We start from the raw sequence: 22,107 nt of genomic DNA on the forward strand, positions 1-22,107 counted from the left end.
ATATATGAATCTAAAAAGTTTAAGGGGCAAAAACTTTGTAGGGTCATGACATTAGTGTGACTATAAAAGCTTCGCACTAAGGATAAAATGTGTAAAATAAAATTTTTTAAGTTAAATTATTTCCAAATATAGAAATATATCATTTTTTTTTAAATAAACTAATAAGAAAAGTGTGTTATTTAAATTGAAATAGAGGAACTAGCTAGTAACATATACTAGGAACCTTTTTCCTTTTACTGTTAGAGCAAGAAAGTGAAGGTAGCTTTTGAGAACATCAGTACTTCCTCTGTTCCAGGCTATGTGAACTTAATTCTTTTTTGGTCCGTTTAAAAAAGAATGATCTCTTTCTAAGTTTGGAAACAATTTAGTTTAAACTTTGAATTCTATCCTTAATGAAATTTTTTTAAACCACACAAATACTTTGAACTCATTTTTTAACTTGTTAGGACCATAAATTTCAAAAAATTTTATTTATGCTTAAACTCGGTGCCCACTCCAAAATAGCACATAGAATTATAAGTTGCTAGCTGTTAGGTGTTTGTCCAGATTTTCTTACCACAATTGGTTTTCCTATCTCATGAAGGAAATGACAACATATTTACCATAATTGGGTTTTTATTTTCCTAAAAAAAAAATATAATTCTTTCATATTTGGCTAGTTTCTTTTCTTGTAGGAAAAAGTTTGGAGTTCTATAAATTGAAGATACGTCCTTCTCATTCAGTAGCATCCACGATGTAGCCATATATGGGGTTGAGAGTCGTGTTTAGGTTGAGAGTCAGTATGTTCACTTGTGTTTGCCTCTTCGTGAGATTGTTCTCTCGATATCTTTGTACTCTCTTTTTATATAGTGAATTGCTCATCTCTGCCATGGACGCATGTCAGTTGACCGGACCACGTTATATATTTATGTCTCTTTTGGTATATTTCTCTTTGTTCTCTGATTTATCGTCGTTCGAGGTTTGCGTTACTAGCTTCCGCATGACATCTTACTTTTTTCGGTCATAACACTAGCAAACATATACAAACAACAAACAGAATATTACAAAATCAAAACCAGAAACCGAAAAAGTTCACTTAGACAACAAACAATGTGAAATCGAGGCGTTGAAGTTGTTGTGGGATAAATCCAAAAATTCAAGCCAAGCTATTGTACGCATCAGCCAGTCCATTGTACGCAATCTTACCTTGTATTTTTGTAAGAAGTTATTTTCACGATTCGAATCCGAGACCTCCTGGCGACTTGACAACAACTTTACCGGTTATACCAAGGCTCCCCTTCAATTTAAAGATTGTTGAAGGAATATGGCCGGTAAAATAATTGTCACCAAAATCCAACTACCTCAGCTATGTAAGGTTACCAATGGAATCAGGAATGGAACCAGAGAAATCACTTCCTCGGAGGTGCTAAATGATTCAAGGAATTAAAGCAGAAGCTTCATTAGGAGAGCAAAGATGATGCACAATGGATGAAGAAAAGCTCTGATTTAGCAACACAAAACAGAAAAGTGAATAAAAGATCAAGAGATATCCCATTTTTTAAAGTAAATTTTTTGAATTGAGTGAAACTTGACGGTATCTCTTTATTCTTCGTGATATTAACCATATTTCTGATCTCTATTGCGTTTTAGTGGGTTGGTCTAGTAAGAGAAGTTATTGGAAAGAGTATATTACTACATTTCTAATTCGTGAATTTATAATGATCGTCGTCTTTTGCATGCTTGATCTTCTACTATTCTCTGTTCTTCCTGAAAATGTACTAATCGATATGTTGTGCGGAGCTGAGTATCTCCATACAAGATCTTATGTAAAAACTGATTTCAATTGGACCCATAACTTTCGACGCGGAGGAGCAGTAATGACGGCAATAACAAATATAGACGTTTATCCTTCACTTCATTCTTTTCCTTGCAAATAACAGACACGAACCTGTAATTTTAAAGCTATAATTAGGTCAATCTTAAAAAATTTAAAAGTTGAATTCATATATGGATCCACCTCTGACAAAAATGACAGTTCCCTTGTATATAATTATTCTGGGATTGACTACTAAACTATTGTTGCTACCTCTCACAGAGGCGTATCTAGAGTAGAAGTTATGACTTCAATTGAATCCATAGCTTTTGTTCATATCCTATATTTTTGTCCAAAAAAATTATTAAATATGTACAAATAATAAATTTTGAACCCATTAAATTAGATGAGATGTGGTAGAATTGCGAATCTGAACCCATAAAGTTTAAATTCTGAATCCGCCTCTGACCTCTCATAATGCTGGTTTTTCTTATATCCAATTTATAGCTGATGCAACTCATCGTGAATAGAGTTTAACTTCTATGCACTAACGTGCATAATGGCTTTACAGTACCCGTGCATGAGCCCCAATTTCAAAATGGCCAACTCAAATTGTAGTAAAACACCCTTCATGATCTCCTCTAGTTTTGTTAGAAAATAAAAAAATAGTATTGAGGCATGAAAATCGACTGTCCTTAAAGAGTTATCGCCTGTATACTAATTTAGGGAAATACAAAACGGTTCTCTTCAGGATACAACAAATCCTAAAATAATACTTGTGATTTTTCTATTCTACTTCGTTGGAAATTCTTGTGTATTTATAGGCAACCAACAGACCCTTTCAGAAAAGATGTCTTGTTTCACAAACAGGCATATTCGGTTGGACCCTTTCATAACAGACATAACTATTTATTCGAATTTTGAATTTAAAATTCAAATAATTTAATTTTTCTGTCACAAAATAAAATAATTAATTTTAGGATCTGACTCGGCCCGCGCCTAAGTCCAAGTCTTTGATTATAATATATAAATATATAGTGTACTTAATTGCACACACTTAAAAGTATGTGTCTTAAATCAAAGATATAAAAGGGACAAGTGCTTAAAAGGCTTCAAAATTGCCTTCTCTCTTCCGATGTGGCATCAACCCACTTCCCAACTGGAATAACAAACTATCTTACAGTTCAAGTTCTAACAGAGACAAAAATATTACTTTCCTCTGTTTCAATTTATATGAACTTATTTTCTTTATTAGTCTATTCTAAATAAAATGACTATTTTTTAAATTTAGAAATAATTTAACTTAAAGTTATAACTTTACTCTTAATGGTAAGATTTTATATCCACACAAATAATATGACATGTTTAAGATCACAAGTTTCAAAAAAAATATAGCCACACAAATGTTATGGCTTGTTTAGGACACAAGTTTTAAAAATCTTCATTTCTTTCTTAAAACCTGTGCCTAATTGCAACGGAAGGAGTATGTGATTCCTTTCCATCTGTACTGATAAAAGATAGAGGAATTTTCATAAACCACTATAATTTAGAGCCTAGTAACTATAATTTACCTAATTACCATTAATAGCTACTATTCAATTGTTACTAAGGTGTATCACTTGTATTCAAACTTGCAACGAATACAGCTTGTGTCAACTGTACTCGTTCGCGCAACGAATATAACGTGTATCAACTGTATTCATTCGCGCAACGAATACAATATATATCAACTGCAACCAATGCGAAATACAAGTGTATATACAATGGATACAACTTATATTGACTATATTTGTTCACGCAACGAATATAAGACGAAATACAAAAAAAAAATTGTTCTCGTTAAGAGTTGAACCCAAAAACTTCCCTAACTAAACAAGCACTCTAACCAATTAAGCTACACAAGCTTGTTGCTTTCTTATTTCAGTTCAAAATAATTAATCTCTTATTTCATTGATTTGCTATAAGATTCAAATATAATTATGAATGATAAATTTGTTAAAAGTGTAATTACAAATAATAAATACAATATAAATATTTAATGTGTCACGTAATTTTCCCTAAAAGATAACTACGTGGACTTTCTGCCACAGCATTTGCATCCATATGGGTTTTGCAGGTAGAGCACATGAAATAATTCAATAATCAACTATACCATACTCAAGATTCATATGAATGGGACTTGGGAGAGATTTTAATTTTAATTTTTACCTCGTTTTAAACTTAAATTTACAAGTTATTGCATGTTCAAGAAAACAATTGTATATGGTTGGATTTGAAGTTTCTTATGGGCAACCTGAATTTAAGAAAAAGTGTCTAGTTGTTGGCAGATGTACCCACCAAGCTGGAATTTGGAAATTGTTGCTTAATTGATTACTATTTACTTTTTTTTAGCCGATACACATAAGTTATATATTAATTATATACAATTATATATTCGTTGATTATTTTAGCTTAAGCAGTTAGGTAGGTGGCTATTTAGGTTAATTCTTCTTCTTAATAATCAGAGGCGGACCCATGTGTATGGGTCAGGGGTCATCGGACCCGGTAAACTTCGGATGAAATCCTGTATATATACACATATATACCTTGAAAATGGTTAATTTAAAGCAGTTGACACTCTGAATACTAGAAGCCTTTAGGGGGCACTGATTGAGCAGAATAATGTGCCCCATGGCGTAAAAATTCTGTGTCCGCCTCTGTTAATAATATGGATTTAAGTTATTACATTTACATAAAGATTTTCTACATTATTAGTGAACTTTAATTATAATAACAAGTTAGTTATCATCTTTGTCAGACTACAAATTAATGATTATTAAGGGATTTGTATTATCTAATAACTGACCTAATAAAATAAATAATTTTTATATTGTCAACATAAAATTTAAACTCTAAAAATATAAAAATAAGGTACTTTACTGCTCATTAATGTTTTGTCCTTAATGAAGCATATTCACGTGATTATAAGCAAAATTAGCTTATTGTTCCCAACAGAAATTGTCAGACACTAAAATGTGAACGATACTTTTAGGTATTTTATTTATGATGATTGTTGAACGTTTTGTAGAAAATGTGTTTATAAAATATTATGGAAGCCGATTAAAGTTGAACTAATTAGCTTAAGACAAACACGGATGAACTGGGATCGATTCCTCCCTCAATGTCTTCTGGGTTGAGTCTGCGCACAGGGCTTACCTAGTACGATTTATATCCTCTGTGTGATTTGCAGGTTATTACAAAGGAAAAGTTTACCTAGTGCGCACAAAATGCTCACTATAGAGTGCTCACCCGAAGTGCAAGAACTGTGGTAGAAATTGTAACGGCTGCGAGTTTCCTCCCTTACCCTAAAAAAACTAGCTAATTTTTTTTATAATAATAATAAGTAATGTAATTTGCATAGGATAAGACAAGTTTTAGAAAGACGTGACGTGAAGAAGAAACAAATAAAATGAAAGGAAAAGAGATCTGCAAAAATTTGAAAGTGAGACCCACCAGTCCAAGTGTTAAAAATTGGAAGAGTTGATTCTCATATCTTTCTTTTCCCTTTTCATAATTGAGTCGTAACTTAATGATAGGAGCTTACGTTCCAAAAATATTACTAGTTTCAAACTTTAAATTCTGGTTACAAGATCTTTTTGTTTAACTATTTGGTATTTTAAAATTCATACTAATCTAGATATTGTTGAGTTAAAGATGACTTTTCCCCCTGAAATAGAAATTGGATTCACGTAACAAGAGAAAGATTTTTCATTCCTTAGACGGAAAGATATATGGCATGAAAGAGGGATTAAGTGGAGCAAAATTGATTGAGTGGTAAAGTCGTGAAAATACTTGTTTGTTCCATATTTTGGACTTTAACTCCATGGAGGTATATGTTACTGCCGAAACACAGAAGAGTTGAAATCTTCGATCAAAACACCATGTATGAATGATATGAATTGCCTAAACAAGAATTTTTGAACAACAAACAATCATTTCAGATATTCACAACCAAGAAGAAAATGCTCCCTAACAACAACAACAACAACAATAATAACAACAACAACAACCCAGTAAAATCCCACTAGTAGGGTCTAGGGAGGATAGTGTGTACGCAGACCTTACCCCTACCCCGAAGGAGTAGAAGCTGTTTCCGAAAGACCCTGTCTGGGAGGATAGTGTGTACGCAGACTTTACCCCTACCCCAAAGGAGTAGAAGCTGTTTCCGAAAAACCCCCGGCTCAAGAAAACAAAAAAACAAAAGGAGACAATATTAGTATCACCACAGAAATCATAGGAAGAACAGGAACAACATGAAATCCAGAAGAAAGATGCAAAGCAAAAGCGTTAGCTAGTAAATATGTCCTGCATTGAAAAGTGAAATAGTAAGACACAACATTGTCACTAGCTATCTTACACAAAAACTCTACCAGACTAGTCTCACAAAGGTACGAAGTAAAGCAAGACTCGATTATCTCCTAACCTACAACCCTAATACTCGACCTCCACATCTTCCTATCAAGTGTCATGTCCTCGGAAATGTGAAGTCTCCCCATATCCTGCCTTATCACTTCTCCCCAATATTTCTTAGGTCGCCCTCTACCTCTTTGCATGCCCTCCACAACCAGCCGCTCACACCTCCTTACCGGAGCATCTGAGCTTCTCCGCTGAACATGCTCGAACCATCTAAGCCTCACTTCCTGCATCTTGTCATCAATGGGGGCCACATACACCTTCTCCCGAATATCGACATTCCTAATCTTATCAATCCTATTGTGCTCGCACATCCACCTTAACATCCTCATTTCTGCTACTTTCATCTTCTGGATATGTGAGTTCTTAACAGGCCAATACTCAGTCACATACATCATGGCCGGTCTAACCACCGTTTTATAGAACTTACCTTTGAGTATCGGTGGCACTCTTTTGTCACATAGGTCTTCAGATGATAAGCTCCACTTCATCCATCCTACCCCAATACGGTGTGTGACATCCTCGTCGATCTTCCCTCCCCCCTGGATAACCGATCCAAGGTACTTGAAACTGCCTCTACTTGGGATGACCTGTGATTCAAGTCTTACATCCACGCCTACTTCCCCCAACTCAGCGCTAAACTTACACTCCAGGTATTTCGTCTTCGTCCTGCTCAGTTTAAAACCCATAGACTCAAGAGCATGTCTCCAATCCTCCAGCCTCTCGTTAATACTGGCTCGCGACTCATCAATCAGCACTATGTCATTAGCGAATAACATGCACCATGACACCTCCCCTTGAATATGGTGTGTTAACGCGTCCATCACCAGGGCGAATAAGAACGGACTGAGCGCAGACCCTTGATATAATCCCATTACAATCGGAAAATGCTCAGAGTTGCCTCTTGTTGTCCTAACCCGAGTCTTAGCCCCATCATACATGTCATTAATCGCCATAATATAGGGAAGCATCTCTAGAGAATTTCTCAAAGAACCTTGCTGTTAATACCCAATTTTTTCCTATGTATTTTTACATGCAGATACTTTCGAAATAACATATATATATATATATATATATATATATATATATATATATATATATATAAGCATGCACAAGGTTTTAGTATTTTTCTCAATTTTTAAATCAATTTATTGTCCATTTTAACAATACAAAATCAATAATTATTCCCAAAATCATCTATTTTGGTGAATAATTTATTTTATTCCCATATTTATACGAAAATGTAGCTAATGTAATTTTTATATATTGTTTACAAATTTATTTGGTATTTAAAAGGCTAAATTACATGTAATTGCAATTTTAGCCTACTTTAAGATTTAATAGCATTTCATAATTATACAATTGGTTCCAATATTTTTTAATTAATATTTATATGTTATTAACTGATCCAGTACCTTTAATTTGCTTTCAAAATCATTTTTTATTTTATAAAATAAAAAGGGAAAACTGGCCATTTAAATTTTGGTCTCATTTTGTTTCAGTTGTAGCCACTTTCACATTTCAATTTTAGACTAAAATTGACCCAATTTCAAACTCAAAAAATCGGACTAGCCCAGTCCCATTTAACCCAACCCTTAACCCATTTATCCAACCCGCCCGACTCCCTTTTAATCCAGGTCGTTGATCATTTGATCAACGACCACGATTTCCCCTTTCCTTTTTTAATCCGCCCATACCCCTAACCCCACCTCATTCTCTTCTCTCAGCCACTTGCAAACACTCCTCTCTCTCAAAACTCTCTCGAAGGTTCCTGAAACCCTAGTTCTCTTCTACCATTTTCAACCGCTATCTCACCAGAATCCATGGCTTATCAGGCCATGGATGGCCTGTACTCACCTCCCTCCACTCTTAAACGTTTGGGGTTCGAAGTTTCGAGGTTTGACCTCGATGGTGTCCTTTCATATCTCCTCAGATCCATGGTTTTGGGGCCTCTCCTACCTTGCTCCGGTACATCCAACGCATTTCGATCCTGGTTCTAACTCATCCGACTCAAGATCGGACATTTTCCAAGCCTTTCTCGTTCTAGGGTTCTCTGAAACCCTAGCTATTCGAGGTTTTTCTCTGGTTGTTTCCTTAAATTTGTTCTATATCTGTGTTCTACTGGAGTTTTAAAACATTTTCCCTAATTTTTCTTTCAAAAATTACTTCTCTTCGATTCAGGGTTTCTGAAAAAAGCCTAAAATATTTTTCTGACTCTTCCTTTTCTTTTCTTTGTATGTATTTGTGTGTACTATGTTTGTATGTTTTCTTTTCTACGACGCATGTATTTTCTTCTGCTTTCTTTCTACTATACATGATTCGTCTGTGCTTTGTGTTCTACTGTGCTTTTACATCATGCTCACATGATCATCCTGTTGTGTTTTCTATATGTCTTGTTGAGCTCTTTTACTATATGTATTTTCTAACGAGTTCTTAAGTTCTTTGTTTGCTTCTTCTGGACCTTGTTTGAGTTCTCTTTAAACATGTTCTTCTACTGTTTTCTTAAGTGTTAGATTACCTCTTTTGCTCTTCTGAACTTGTTTAAGTTCCAAGTTTTCTTAAAACATGTCCTGCCACTCTCACTATTTTTCGAATCAATTTCTTCACTCTGTTGCTTCGAACTTGCTATTGTTTGTTTTCTCATAAGTCTCTGAAAGAGACCTCTGAGCCTGTTTCAGTTATTTGTCTTCTCTTCTCTGTATCTGACTCGAGTTGAAAACCCTAGGATTTTGGGGGTTTTGGCGAGTTTGATCTTGTGTTTGGACTAGGGTTCTATTTTGGAACCCTGGATTCTCTCAAAACTAATTCTGAGTCTATGTACTGGATTTGAGCCTCTTTGTTATGACTTTGGACTCTTCTATACTAGACTATTCTTATTAGCATGACAGTCCTTTCTTGTTTAAGCATGTCTATATGCTTTTATATGTATGTTGAACCTTTCTTCAAAAGGCTTTCCAACTTATGATTGGATTCAAAATCTTTTTAGGTTTGATTGATTGTTACTGATTTTCCTTAAGTAAAACCCTTTCCTCACTTTTCCTGACTTGGTTCATTCGAACAAAGCCTGTAATTTTGATTTTACTGGCTGTTGAGTGATTGCCTTTCCTTATTTGCACAAACCGTATGCTATCACACTTTTTCCTTAAATAAGTCTCTGTGTATTTACCCTTCTTGTGCTACTTTGAAAAAGATCTTGATCAAACTCTTTCCTTAATTATCCTTTACCCATTTAAAATCAAAATCCCTTAATTGAAGGGGAACTTGTGTAATTGATTTCTGAATTATTCTCTTACCTATTTCTACTTTCTTTCTTCACTATAAAAAGCACAACCCTTCTGCACTTTCAACAGAGAGACAACACGGATTGAACACTTTCAATTTCAATACTCCCACATTCTCAATTCAACACTCTTCTCTCTTTTGAAATCTTCTAGCTGTGTGTTTGCAATTTGGCTTTACTACTGCTCTTCTTTTCTTATTTCCCTGAAATTGGTATGTTCCAATTTAACTTTATGCCTCATCCCTATGTGTTTGCTTTATAGCTTCTGCAATTTTGTCTACTTTGCTGTCTATGTTCAGTAATGCTATTCTTTGTGCATCTGTTGCTGTTGTGAATTCTCATACCCTTATTCCCTTCTATGTGTTTGAGTTAAAGTTCAAAGCATGGCAACATCCAAATTGTTGCTCATGTATGGACTTGATCCTTTAATGGATCCCAACTCCCAAACAATGTGGCTAACAGGCTAGTTAGGGGTATGCCAGCACTTCTAATTGCTGGGCATGACCACCAACCTGTCTTGGCTTTTCCCTAAAATCCCCTCTATGCACTTGCACTCTCTCTTAGATATCATATCAATGACTTCTGCATTTCTGCATCTCATAATAGAGAACATGTCTATAGGATTCTGCATTTTTTGCCTATTATATAGAGAGCATGTCTATAGGTCTCCCTGAATCCTGCATACGTATCCATCACTAGGCAAACGATACATAGGTTTAAATAATAAAATCAGCATTTTAGATACCATGCCTAGAGGACTCCTGCATTTTTATTTTGATTGTACACGTTTTTTTAATCAATAATGCTTAGAAAGCATGCCTATAGGAGTAATTAATCGAATCTGAATCTTCTGTCTCGCTTATAAATCTACAAATCAGTATTAATGTTGCTTAATATTTGCAGAACTTATGTTGCTGCAATTAATAAGTCATTTTCTTTAAAATTAGTATATTTCTTTTATGCATAGATGTCATGCCTATAGGTTTCACCTAGGCAAGCTATAAGGTAAATTAGCTAACTGTACCAGTCTTTGATAATTACAACCAGCGAGCATGCCTAATTCGGACTTCTTATCTAAAAATATGTGATAAATCAGCCTGCTTTAATATTTTTTAAGTTTAATTCAGACCATAACCAGTACATGCAAGACATGCTAAACAATCTGTCTTTAAGTTGAGGAGGCATGTTTGAGCCTTTAACTGTTATGTGTTTTCCCATATCTGCTTTATGTGTTTTGTTTGTCGCCCTAGATTTTGTCCTTTAAACCATAAAAGCTCAGTCTCTCTTCCCTATAAGACTAGTAGTCCCAAATACCCCCGGGACTGATAGGATTGGGACGGGTAAGAGCATGCAATAAGTAACGAAACTATTCCGCGTTTTAATACCTAAACGGTGTGGGAAAGGGTAGATATGGATATGATGACCGGTGCGCTAATACCATGTGTAACCCCTCTTCTGAGGAGTGATTATTGGGTATTGCATTGATGTGATCCATATTATTTATAAACCTAGGACCCCCTTTCCTTTACTTGTTTATTTCATCACTTTCAAAATTTCAAAACTATTTCTTCAATTTCAGCCTTCTTTGTTTCTTCAAACTTTAATTTATTTGCAGCTATAATGCGACGATCCCTCATATTTGAAATCTTTATTTGCTTACTTGTTACTTAAAGTCACAATTGTAGCATGGCCGGAAACCACACTAGTGGATCCTGAAGGGTTCCTAACACCTTCCCCTCGGGATAATTTCTAGCCCTTACCCAAACTCTGTTTTTCTAAATCAAATCCTTCTTAGTGTCTTAATGCACTTCAATCATTAGGTAGTGACTCTTCAATTCAAAACCCAATTCCCAAAGGGAATGAGTTGTCTTCCCAAATGTCATAAACCTGATTTCGCGAGAAAAAATGGGCGCGACACTTGTCAAACGCTTTCTCTAGGTCAATAAACATCATGTGCACATCCTTCTTCCTCTCTCTGTACAGTTCCACCAACCTCCTAACAAGGTGTATAGCTTCGATAGTAGAACGACTCGGCATGAACCCGAACTAGTTGTCGGATACAGACACTGTCATCCTCACCCTCGCTTTAACCACCCCCCCCCCACACACACACTTTCATGGTATGACTCAATAATTTGATACCCCTACAATTGTTACAACTCTGGATGTCACCTTTGTTCTTATACAATAGAACCACTATACTCCACCCCCACTCATCCGGCATCCTCTTCGCCTTAAAAATAACATTAAATAACCCAGTCAACCACTCCAAACCTACTCTCCCCATACACATCCAAAATTCTACCGGAATCTCGTTTGACCCGATTGCTCTGCCCCTACTCATCTTACGCATAGCTCCCAGGACCTCCTCAACCTTGATACGCCTGCAGTACCCAAAGTCACGGTGGCTTTCGAACTTCTCCAATTCGCCTAGCACAATATCCCGATCCTCTTCTTCATTCAGAAGTTTATGAAAGTAAATCTATGATCTCCTCTTAATTTGTGCATCTTCCATCAATACTCTACCATATTCATCCTAGCATCTCACTTGGTCCAAATCCCGAGCCTTCCTCTCTCTCAACTTGGCCAGCCGAAATAACTTATTTTCCCCGCCTTTTCCTCCCAGTTCCTCGTACATAGGACAATAGGCCGCAATCTTAGCCTCCGTGACCGCCAGCTTAGCTCCTTCCTAGCTACCTTATACCTCTCCATACACACTCGTCTCTCTTCCTCACTTATGCTCCACACTAACTTCAGGTAGTCACCTTCTTCGCTTCCACTTTACCTTGGACCACTTTATTCCACCACTAGTCTCCTTTGTGCCCACTAGGGACGCCCGCCGAGACCCCTAACACCACTCTCGCAGCCTCTCTTATACAGTCTGCTGTCGCTAACCACATAGTGCTCGCATCACCATTACTCCTCCAAGCTCTCATAGCCGACAACCACCCTTCCACCTCTTTAGCTTTGTCCTTAGTTAAGGCTCCCCACCTAATTCTCGGTCTTCCTCGAGCGGACCTATTCCTCCTCTTTAACATAATACCAACGTCCATCACTAAAAGCCTATACTGCGTCGCAAGTATCTCATCCGGAATCACCTTGTAATCCTTGCACAACCCTCTGTCACACCTCATGAGGAGGAGATAGTCAATCTGAGTCTTCGCTACCACATTTTGAAAAGTAACCAAATGCTTTTCCCTCTTCGGAAAGCTAGCGTTCGCAATCACCAACCCAAAAGCCTTAGCGAAGTCCAACAACGAAGTACCTCCTCCGTTCCTCTCCCCAAAATCGAAGCCTCCATGCACCTCGCCATAACCACCTGCGGTCGACCCAATATGACCATTGAAATCCCCTCCCATGAATAGCTTCTCAGTAGGCGGAACCTGGTGCACAATCTCATCCAATCCCTCCCAGAAGTGCCGTTTGACCCCTCCCAGAAAATGCTCCCTAAGAGAATTTTTTATGCTCAGGTCTCAAACTCGAGACATCTAAATTCTAATTAAGAGTTACAGGATCTCATTCAGTTCATCACATTCTTTAGTAGTCATTATCCTTTCCTTTACCCTAGAATGCGGCTACTCAAAAAATAAAACAAAACAAAACAAAATAAAATAAAATAAAATTACAAAATGATGATTGAATCATGAAAAATAAATCAAAAGGGATTGTTACGACAATAGCCGATCAGATTTCATGTTTATTTTTTCAAGCCGATATACATAGAATATACATAGATTTAACAGTTATACATATATTATATACTAGTCGGTTATTATTAGTTTAAGAGATCAAATTGGCAGCTATTTGGGTTAATTAAATTAAAAGGGGTCATCTAAGCTAAGGCATCACGAGAACAGAAGTTATTGATGACCTACCTACAAGCTGTATTGGCTATAACTGTAAGAAAGTCTTTTCTTCCCAACTTACCCTAAAATAAAACCCCACTTAATACTCGGACAAAACACACACACACTCGTCAAAATCCAAGAAAAAAATTATAGCACAAACTCTTTTGAAAAAAATAGAAACTTTCTTCTCTTCTTCTTTCTTTTCTCTCTATGATTAATATCATATTAATTTAAAGATGACGAATCAAGAAAAAGATCAGAATCTTGATTCAAACAGAAACTGCTACAGCAAAAAGATGGAGAAAAATGGAATAAGAAAAAAGGAAAAATACCCTTTAATTTCTTATGATGAATTACCAGAATATATGAAGGATAATGAGTATATATTGAATTATTACAGAGCTAATTGGCCTCTCAAAGAAGCTTTTTTCAGTATTTTTCGTTGGCATAATGAAACTCTTAATGTCTGGACGTAAGTATATCTAATTTCATGTTTTTTTTCTTAATTTTACATTTTTAAATAGCTTAAATTGCAATCTATTTATCTGGAGTTTTGAATATGTTTTTTTTTACAGGCATTTGATTGGATTTATTCTGTTTATGGTATTAACCATTGCTAATGCAGAGCATGTATCTCAACTTGCTGATTTTATGACTATGTTTATTCGGTATGTGTCTAATTCCTTCTTTTTTTTTAATTTTAATTTTACCCTTCTATATTTTTTTTCTCCAAATTTTAGTTCCTTAATTCACATCAAATTGTTGACGGTGAAAGAAAACAACATTTTATTTTATTTTATTGAAAATACATTTTTTTTCATGCATTGACCACCAAACCTCACTCATCAAACTGCATATTTTAAGTGGGCGTTTGGACATAAGAATGGTAAAATTTTTAAAAAAAAAAGTGATTTTTTTTTCAAGTAAGAATAGTATTTGAAAATTAGTCTTGTGTTTCGACGTGAATATAATTTTGGGTTGTTTTGAATTTTGGTGAATGATCTGAGTGAAAATTTTGAAAAATAGTTTTTTGGAGTTTTTCAAATTTTCGAAAAATTCTGAAATTCATCTTCGAAAATTGGAAACTTATGGCCAAACACCGATTTCGATTTTTTTTTTTTTTTTAGAAAGTGAAATTTCTTTTATGGCCAAACGTGCTCTAAGACTAATTTGTTTTTTCCCCACTATTTTCCATATTTTTTCTTTTCTTTAATTAATTGTCTATATATCCCTTTCCTCATTGTCTCAAGTAATTAGATAGCGTTTAACTTCAACAACAAAGATTATAGGTTTGACTATTCTCATGTAACAACAAATGCAGCACTAGAAAAATAATAAGATAATATTAAAAAAGAGAGATTAATAAGGTAGGATTATGATATGATAAAAGTGTCACCTAAAAGATAATATTAAAATGATAACAAGATATTAGTGAGTTTGGAATGATAGAGCCACCTACCATAAATATTTGTATATCAATTAAACCAGAAAATTGGTCTTGGCCTCCCATTCTTTGTGTGCTTTTTCGTTTCATTATCTTTCCAGCCTTGTGTATTGCACGTTCGCCATTCCTTAAGCACGATTTTGTGCTTGATTTGGGTTAGGACTGAAACTAGAAGCCGATAACAGCTGTCTAGTTGTCCGCACGTAGCTTACTGGAGTTAAGCTTGTGACAAGTTAGATGGATATGATGCTTCCACCCTTAAATAAATGTTTTTGGTTTGAGTTTGGGAATAAAAAAAATCGGAATATGAAACATTTTTTTCTTCAATATATCTTACCAATACAAATTCGTATCAGTCGAGAACTCAATAGAATATCAAACACTGGATGAGAAACTAAAAAAGACAGAGTCACCTAATAGGCTAATATTATATCCTTTTGATATGGCAAACTTTAGTACGTAAACAACTTTTTATGAACCACCAAAGGATGTGGTGCTGTGGATGAGATTGCTCTTCCCTTAACCAGAGGTCTCGGGTTCGAGTCCTGGGTATAGAAAAATCCTTGGTAGGGAGCGCTTCCTCTCGAATGTGGCCCTATACGGTGCGAATCCGGATATAGTCGGGCTCCAATACGGGTACTGGACACCGGGTGAGAAACCAAATTATTTTTTTTATGAAACCAATAACAACAATAAACTCAGTGTAATCTCACAAGTGGAGTCTATGGAGGGTAATATGTACGCAAACTTTATTTCTACTTTGAGCTGGTCGAGAAGCTATTTTCGATAGTCCATCAACTTAAGAAAAAGTGAAAAAGAAAAATCAATAGCGACAGGCAGTAATATCAGTAAAATAACAAGATAATCGAAGCGAACGAAACAACCGAAACTTTTTATGAAACCAAGGCCTAAAATATCCATAGGTGGTCCAATTATTTTGATAGGTGAAATTTAGGTTAAAAAGACACTTTTCAATATGCTTGTACGATATTTCTGGCCATCAAACTCCCAACCACTTTCTTTAAATGTCTGCACATTTATTTCATCTGATATTTTCTTGATCACATTTTGAGATGATACGTCTCTCGGTTCTTATTATTTGTTTTTTAAAATTTATATATATAAATTTTAAGAAAGATCTTTAATATGCTTAATAGCATAAGTATTTGTTTAACAGCTTGTTTGGATGATTGTTACTTATTGTATTTTATCGTATTGTTACTTTAAATACAATGTTTGTTTTGATTGTTACTTAAATTTTATTGTATCGTATCGTTAAATCCGTCGTTACATAACGATGAAATGTGTCACTTTATGTAACGGCCGATTTGGTGTGGTCGTATCGTTACCTTGTCTTTTTCTCTTAATCTTACCCTTTATTATTATTAAATAATTTTATTTTATCATTTATCCTACCTTTTTATATACCGTATCATAATTTTTCTTTATAATATTGTAAGTTTATTCATCATGTGCGTGATATCATGAAACGACGGTAAAATGACACAATCCATACAAACATTGTATTCACCAAGTGACAAGTACACTACATAAATACAATACGATACATAATGAAACGATATGTAACAACCATCTAAATCTTCTCATTTAGTTTAATATTTCACTAGTTGAAACTGTGAAGGTAAATTCAGAAAAAAGTAATAAAATAACATCTTGTTTTTCTAAAAGTCAAATATTTTGGAAAATGATTAATACTTTGGACGGAAAGTGATACTAAAATTAATTCTTGTCTGTTATTTTCAATTGGCAATCTCCAACATTTTTTTACTGGGACTAATGTTAATCAATTAATCCATTTCTACACATAAAACTAAACTTTAAATGTTACTTTTAATTAATATAATCCATTAAAAACACTTGAGTTAATTCTGAATATTAGTAATTATCATATTTTAAGATGAAAACATTGAGTTTTGCTTCAATCTTGCAGAAATTTTCCGACGAGTGGAAATGCAAACATCTCTCACAGTTCAAAGGCTTTTTCCCAGGTGAGTTACATGCTGGTTCTTTAAATATTGTTAGTAATACATTTCATGAACTTTTAAAAGTTTAATCTTGGGCATAGATCACTTTTATCTCGCGGCCGAAACTATTTACATCCGATAGTCGCAAAAGGATATAAAACTTATATATTTTTTGTATATAACACACAGAAATGTGTGTGTATATATATATATAATCCAGTGTCATTTTTCCTTTAATCTTTTATAAACTGACAATTTTACACTATCAGATCATATAAATGATAACTATATATATATATAATCCAGTGTCATTTTTCCTTTAATTTTTTATAAACTGACAACTTTACACTATCAGATCACATAAATGATAACTATAGATAACTTTCATAACTAGTGGAACTAGTTACTTGAAAAATAAAATTGACAACCTGCTATAATAAGTTAAATTACACTAATGTATAAAAATTCTTTTCACCGCCAGTATATATAAGTTAAATTCATCTTTAGAAAGGATTTACGTTCTGTGAAATGCTAATGTATAGTTTTTAATTATACTTTCAGACTAAATTTACCACAATATTAGGTAACTCTTCGAATTAAGTTGGATATGATACTATGGAAAATAGAGTAATGACGTGCTCTGTCATAGGTGCTCGCTAATAAAATTCTGAAAGAAGAGAAAAAAGGAGTTAAGTTGTGGGTGCTCACTCAATATTTGTCTAAATATTTTTACAATTGTCTATGCAAATTTACTAAATCTGGTCAAAGATAATGGATGCTTGAGCACCCACAATTGACAATGTAGATCCGCCACTGGACATGCTATAACCAGAATAAATTGCATTGGTAGCATACGTAAAACATCTTTACAATGTGGGCTACAATATATACAACTTAAACCCTTCTAATAACTATGCATGTTATTGAACTGATAGCGTAAAAATTCTTTACACTGACGCGCAGGACCGACACATACAAATGGACATCACATTATCAAATAGGGTAACAAATGAAGCAACTTGGCCATTCTATGTGTTCTTAGCTGGTGCAATGTTCTGTCTTCTATCAAGCAGCATTTGTCATCTTTTCTCATGTCACTCACAAAAACTTAACCTTTTCTTAGTCCAAATGGACTATGTTGGAATAGCAGTAATGATCATCACTTCCTTCTTTCCACCAATGTATTACATCTTTCAATGTTCACCACATTGGCAAATTGTTTACCTCATTGGAATCACAATCTTGGGAATTTGCACTATCATAACCTTGCTCTTCCCCGTGTTTTCGACCGGAAAATATCGGTCGTTTCGGGCCGGGCTTTTCATGTCTATGGGTTGTTTTGGTCTGGTACCTGCAGTTCATGCACTTGTGCTGAATTGGACTGATCCTATGAGGAATGTCACACTTGCATATGAATCTGCAATGGCATTGTGTTATATAATAGGGGCTATATTTTATGTTAGCCGAATACCGGAGAAATGGAAGCCAGGATTATTTGATATAATTGGTCATAGTCATCAAATATTTCATACATTTGTTATTTTTGGTGCATTGGCTCACTATGGGGCTGCGAGGATTTTCTTGGACTACAGGACTCGACTGGGATGTGACAAAAGATAGAGAAATGATTTATTTTGAATACAATGTGTTATGTCTGAGACATAATTGGACCAATATTTTGGTATGTACGAAGAACTATGTATAGTCGGAGGCGGATATAGAGCGAGTATTATGGTATTCACTGAACTGCCTTGTTTTTTACTCAAACTATATATACATATGCAGAAAAAAATCGTAATATATACAATATAATCAGAGGTGGATCCATGATTTGAAGGTCGCGGGTGCACTTTTGCGTTCAACCAAAATCTCATTTGCATATAGGGTGTCATTACTATTATATCACTATTTTTAAAAGACATATACTGTGTACACATAGAATTTTTGCCGAACTTTTTCGGTACCCGTGACCCCTCTCTTCACAACATAGGTCCACCTCTGCATATAATAAGATCAATTTATTCAGATAAAGACGATTGTATGATGTGCTGGTCGGAAATAATGCATTTAGAATACAATGTGTTATGTCTGATACATATTGGACAAATATTCGGTGTGTAAGAAAACTATGTATAGTTAGAGGTGGATATAGGGCGAGTACTATGGTATTCAACTGAACTACATTTGTTTTTGGCTAAAACTATGTATACATATGCAGAAAAGAAATAAAAAATATATACATATATTAAGATCAATTAATTCAGAGATAAAAACCATTGTATGATGTGTTGCTGGGAAATGATGCATTTTGATTACAATGTGTTATGTATGATACATATTGGACCAATATTTTGGTATGTACGAAGAATTATGTATAGCCAGAGGCGGATTTAGGACGAGTACTATGGTATTCAACTGAACTGCATTGTTTTCGGTTCGAACTATGTACATATAATAAGATTATACTCATTCCGAACCTATTAACTTTTAGTTGGGGATTCACCTAAATGTATAGTGGTATACATTTACAAACAAGGATTGAGTGAAACTTAAATTTGTGAAGAGGTTGCCTATATGATTAATCTCGATTAGTTTGAGATAAAAGATTAATAGTACTTTTCAGTATATATAAAACTTAAATATCTATTTATTGATCAATCTCAATTATTCCAAGATAAAAACAATTGTATGATTTGTTGATCTTTGATACCATTTTGAGCTATGTAATATTTCTCTAGTTCAATGAAGATGCTTTCTACTTTTCCAATTAGCTAAACTATAGAGTTACTTGATCGAGAAAGTATCTCTAAGTTGGCTTATGGTTGGTTTGGCCCTATGCTCAAGAATTTTTCATTTATTTTTCGTAATTAATTAAAAGGTTACAAGATAGAAAAATAATTACGGCAATGATTTAAATTTTTTGGATTAATCATTGTGATTTTTCTTTTAAAAATTATGAAAAAGACAAAAAAAAACATATAATATGAATTCAAAGTAAACTGTGCGACGTTTTAGTGAAACTAGTCTTAGAGTACCGCGTTGCGCATGTATTTGATATCACCGAATATAAATTTAGTAAAATTACATAGAGGTTATTCACAAAATTGTCTAACTTATTAAATAAAAACTAAAAAAAAACCCTGAAAAAAATGATGAATATAATCACATTTACCTACCTCAATAAAAGAAGGTCTCTGCTCTACAAATACTTTATTATTATGAAAGAGATTATATATGCTAAAAATGTTATTACTTTCTTTAGCTCAATAATGATGAGTAATATCGGAATTCCTCTAAGCCGTATCATCAATGTTAATAGCATTTATCGATGCTTCTCCACACTGTCCTGGTCTTACGATGTGGATTCGAACCACTGCTTCTCATATCCCTAACAAATTTATCAACACTATAAGAAACTATAAAACACTATGGCAACAATTTTGGAATGTGTTTTTGACATTGTCCTAAATAAGAATAGCTTGAAATAGCCATTGGGCATAGTCTCTTGTACAATTCTGGTATATGGACATGTATCCATCACACAATTGCCAGACCAAATCTAGGAGAAAAAATAGCTAACATTACAACTTAAATCTTTAATGTTTTGGATGATCTGAAAATAATTATAAGCTCCTGAGTACAATTTTTGTATAATTTGCTTTAACTTTTCTTTTCTCGGTATCTTGAAGCGGAAGACTTCTAATGTTACCTGGATTATTGTTGTTCCATGTGAAATAACAATTCCTAAAATTATAAATTCTTGTGAAATTAACTTACTCGACTTATAATTTTATTGGGTTATATTCCTAAATATTAGCAGTTTTTATTTAGTTCAAATAAGAAAAGATTTAATAGTCAAAATTTTAATTAATTTTGACGTCTTAAGTAATAATAAAAATACTAAGTAAACGATAATTTGATCCAATATGAATTTATTTTAAATGATAAGAATATCAATCAATTTTGCGTTGAAGTTTCCTGCTTTTATAATAGTCTAGATAGATTGACTGAAGAGGACAAAATTAATAGAAAAGTAAAACATTATTTTTCTATATATTTAGTAGTTTTTAATTTTAGTTTCACATTATTTACCATATAATAAGAATAAGTTAATATAATTTGTTAAAAATTTAAGTGAAGTAAAAATTGTTTTTCAAAAAAATAATAATTATTATCCATTGATGTTAAATAATTATTTTATTCATCATGAATAAAACCGGAGTACCATTGTTATGTCACTTTCCATAAAGAAACAACTAATATTGTTCTACTGAAATATCATCAAATAGTTAAAAGAACGTCTACAAAATATTTATGTAAGGTACAAAATCTTATTGAATTTAAAGTCTTATAATTTAGATATCTATCTTAAATAAGGAAAGATTTAATACTCAAATTTCAACAAAATTTTAGGTCATAAATATTAAGAAAATAACTAAATGACTATTTTATCTAGTGTGAACTCTATTTTTAAAGGGTAAAAAAGGCGAACGATATTTCGCTAAGGGCCTTCGTGTTTTTTACCCCATCTCGATGAGTAATTTTGTAAAAATAAAATCACATAATATTATATATGTTAAAAACATGTTTGTATTTGAGTTATAGAGTAAAATTTTAAGCTTACCATATTTATTAATATTGATTCTATATATAGCTAACTCAATAAAACAATAAACTTTGTCACATAAAAGTCCTCAATCATCTTTCAAATATATTCAACTTAAATTTAGTTATTTCCTATGAGCAAAATACAATATTGTTCTATTTCTCTAATCAATACTTAGCATTATATGAATTGTTTCTACTCTTATTTTCGTCTTGAAGAGCTTTCTTTCTCTATCCATGCACACGCTCATACATGTATTATATGCCTAGTGTATAGATATCAAGTGCCACAAGTTTTGTATAATAATAACTGTCACACCTCCTCTTTCACCTACACCCCTCAAAGGGGCGTAGAAGGGAGTTTTTCCAATTAAAGGACAATCGAAACGGGATTTATTTATTTGTTTCAGAGTCGCCACTTGGGAGATTTATGGTGTCCCAAGTCACCGGTTGAATCCCGAATCGAGGAAAAGAATGACTTTGTTTAACAGTCCGCGCACCAGAAACCCGGATAAGGAATTCTGTTAACCCGGGAGAAGGTGTTAGGCATTCCCGAGTTCCGTAGTTCTAGCACGGTCGCTCAACTGTCATATTCGACTTGATTATCTGATTTTATACAATTATGAACCTACGTGCCAATTTTAACTGTTTATCGCTTTGTTATTATTTATTCAAAGAATTTCAACGTCGTGAGAATGTAT

At 33.8% G+C, this 22,107-nt stretch overlaps 2 protein-coding genes across 2 annotated transcripts; one reads left to right on the forward strand and one right to left on the reverse strand.

Moving 5' to 3' along the window:
* Positions 1-12,331: 12,331 nt before the first annotated feature.
* Positions 12,332-13,072, reverse strand: LOC138870128 (uncharacterized). Its single transcript, XM_070147791.1, has 2 exons — positions 13,035-13,072; positions 12,332-12,971 (listed from the first exon to the last, which is right to left on the reverse strand). Exons 1-2 carry the CDS (start codon positions 13,070-13,072, stop codon positions 12,332-12,334), a joined length of 678 nt encoding a protein of 225 aa, XP_070003892.1.
* A 344-nt stretch (positions 13,073-13,416) lies between these two features.
* LOC104230857 (heptahelical transmembrane protein 1-like) lies at positions 13,417-18,547 on the forward strand. The gene is made up of 4 exons (XM_009783752.2): positions 13,417-13,844; positions 13,948-14,040; positions 16,768-16,825; positions 17,765-18,547. Exons 1-4 carry the CDS (start codon positions 13,609-13,611, stop codon positions 18,419-18,421), a joined length of 1,044 nt encoding a protein of 347 aa, XP_009782054.1. The 5' UTR covers positions 13,417-13,608; the 3' UTR covers positions 18,422-18,547.
* Positions 18,548-22,107: the final 3,560 nt, after the last annotated feature.

The sequence above is a fragment of the Nicotiana sylvestris genome, chromosome 6 (assembly GCF_000393655.2).
Source record: "Nicotiana sylvestris chromosome 6, ASM39365v2, whole genome shotgun sequence".
NCBI lineage: Eukaryota > Viridiplantae > Streptophyta > Magnoliopsida > Solanales > Solanaceae > Nicotiana > Nicotiana sylvestris.

Coding starts and splice junctions, on each gene's coding strand:
- LOC104230857 (XM_009783752.2), top strand. CDS start 13,609: ATGACGAATCAAGAAAAAGATCAGAATCTTGATTCAAACAGAAACTGC. Junction 14,041..16,767: donor TTTATGACTATGTTTATTCG/GTATGTGTCTAA, acceptor TCAATCTTGCAG/AAATTTTCCGACGAGTGGAA. Junction 16,826..17,764: donor GTTCAAAGGCTTTTTCCCAG/GTGAGTTACATG, acceptor ACTGACGCGCAG/GACCGACACATACAAATGGA.
- LOC138870128 (XM_070147791.1), bottom strand. CDS start 13,072: ATGACTACTAAAGAATGTGATGAACTGAATGAGATCCT. Junction 12,972..13,034: donor GATGAACTGAATGAGATCCT/GTAACTCTTAAT, acceptor AAATTCTCTTAG/GGAGCATTTTCTGGGAGGGG.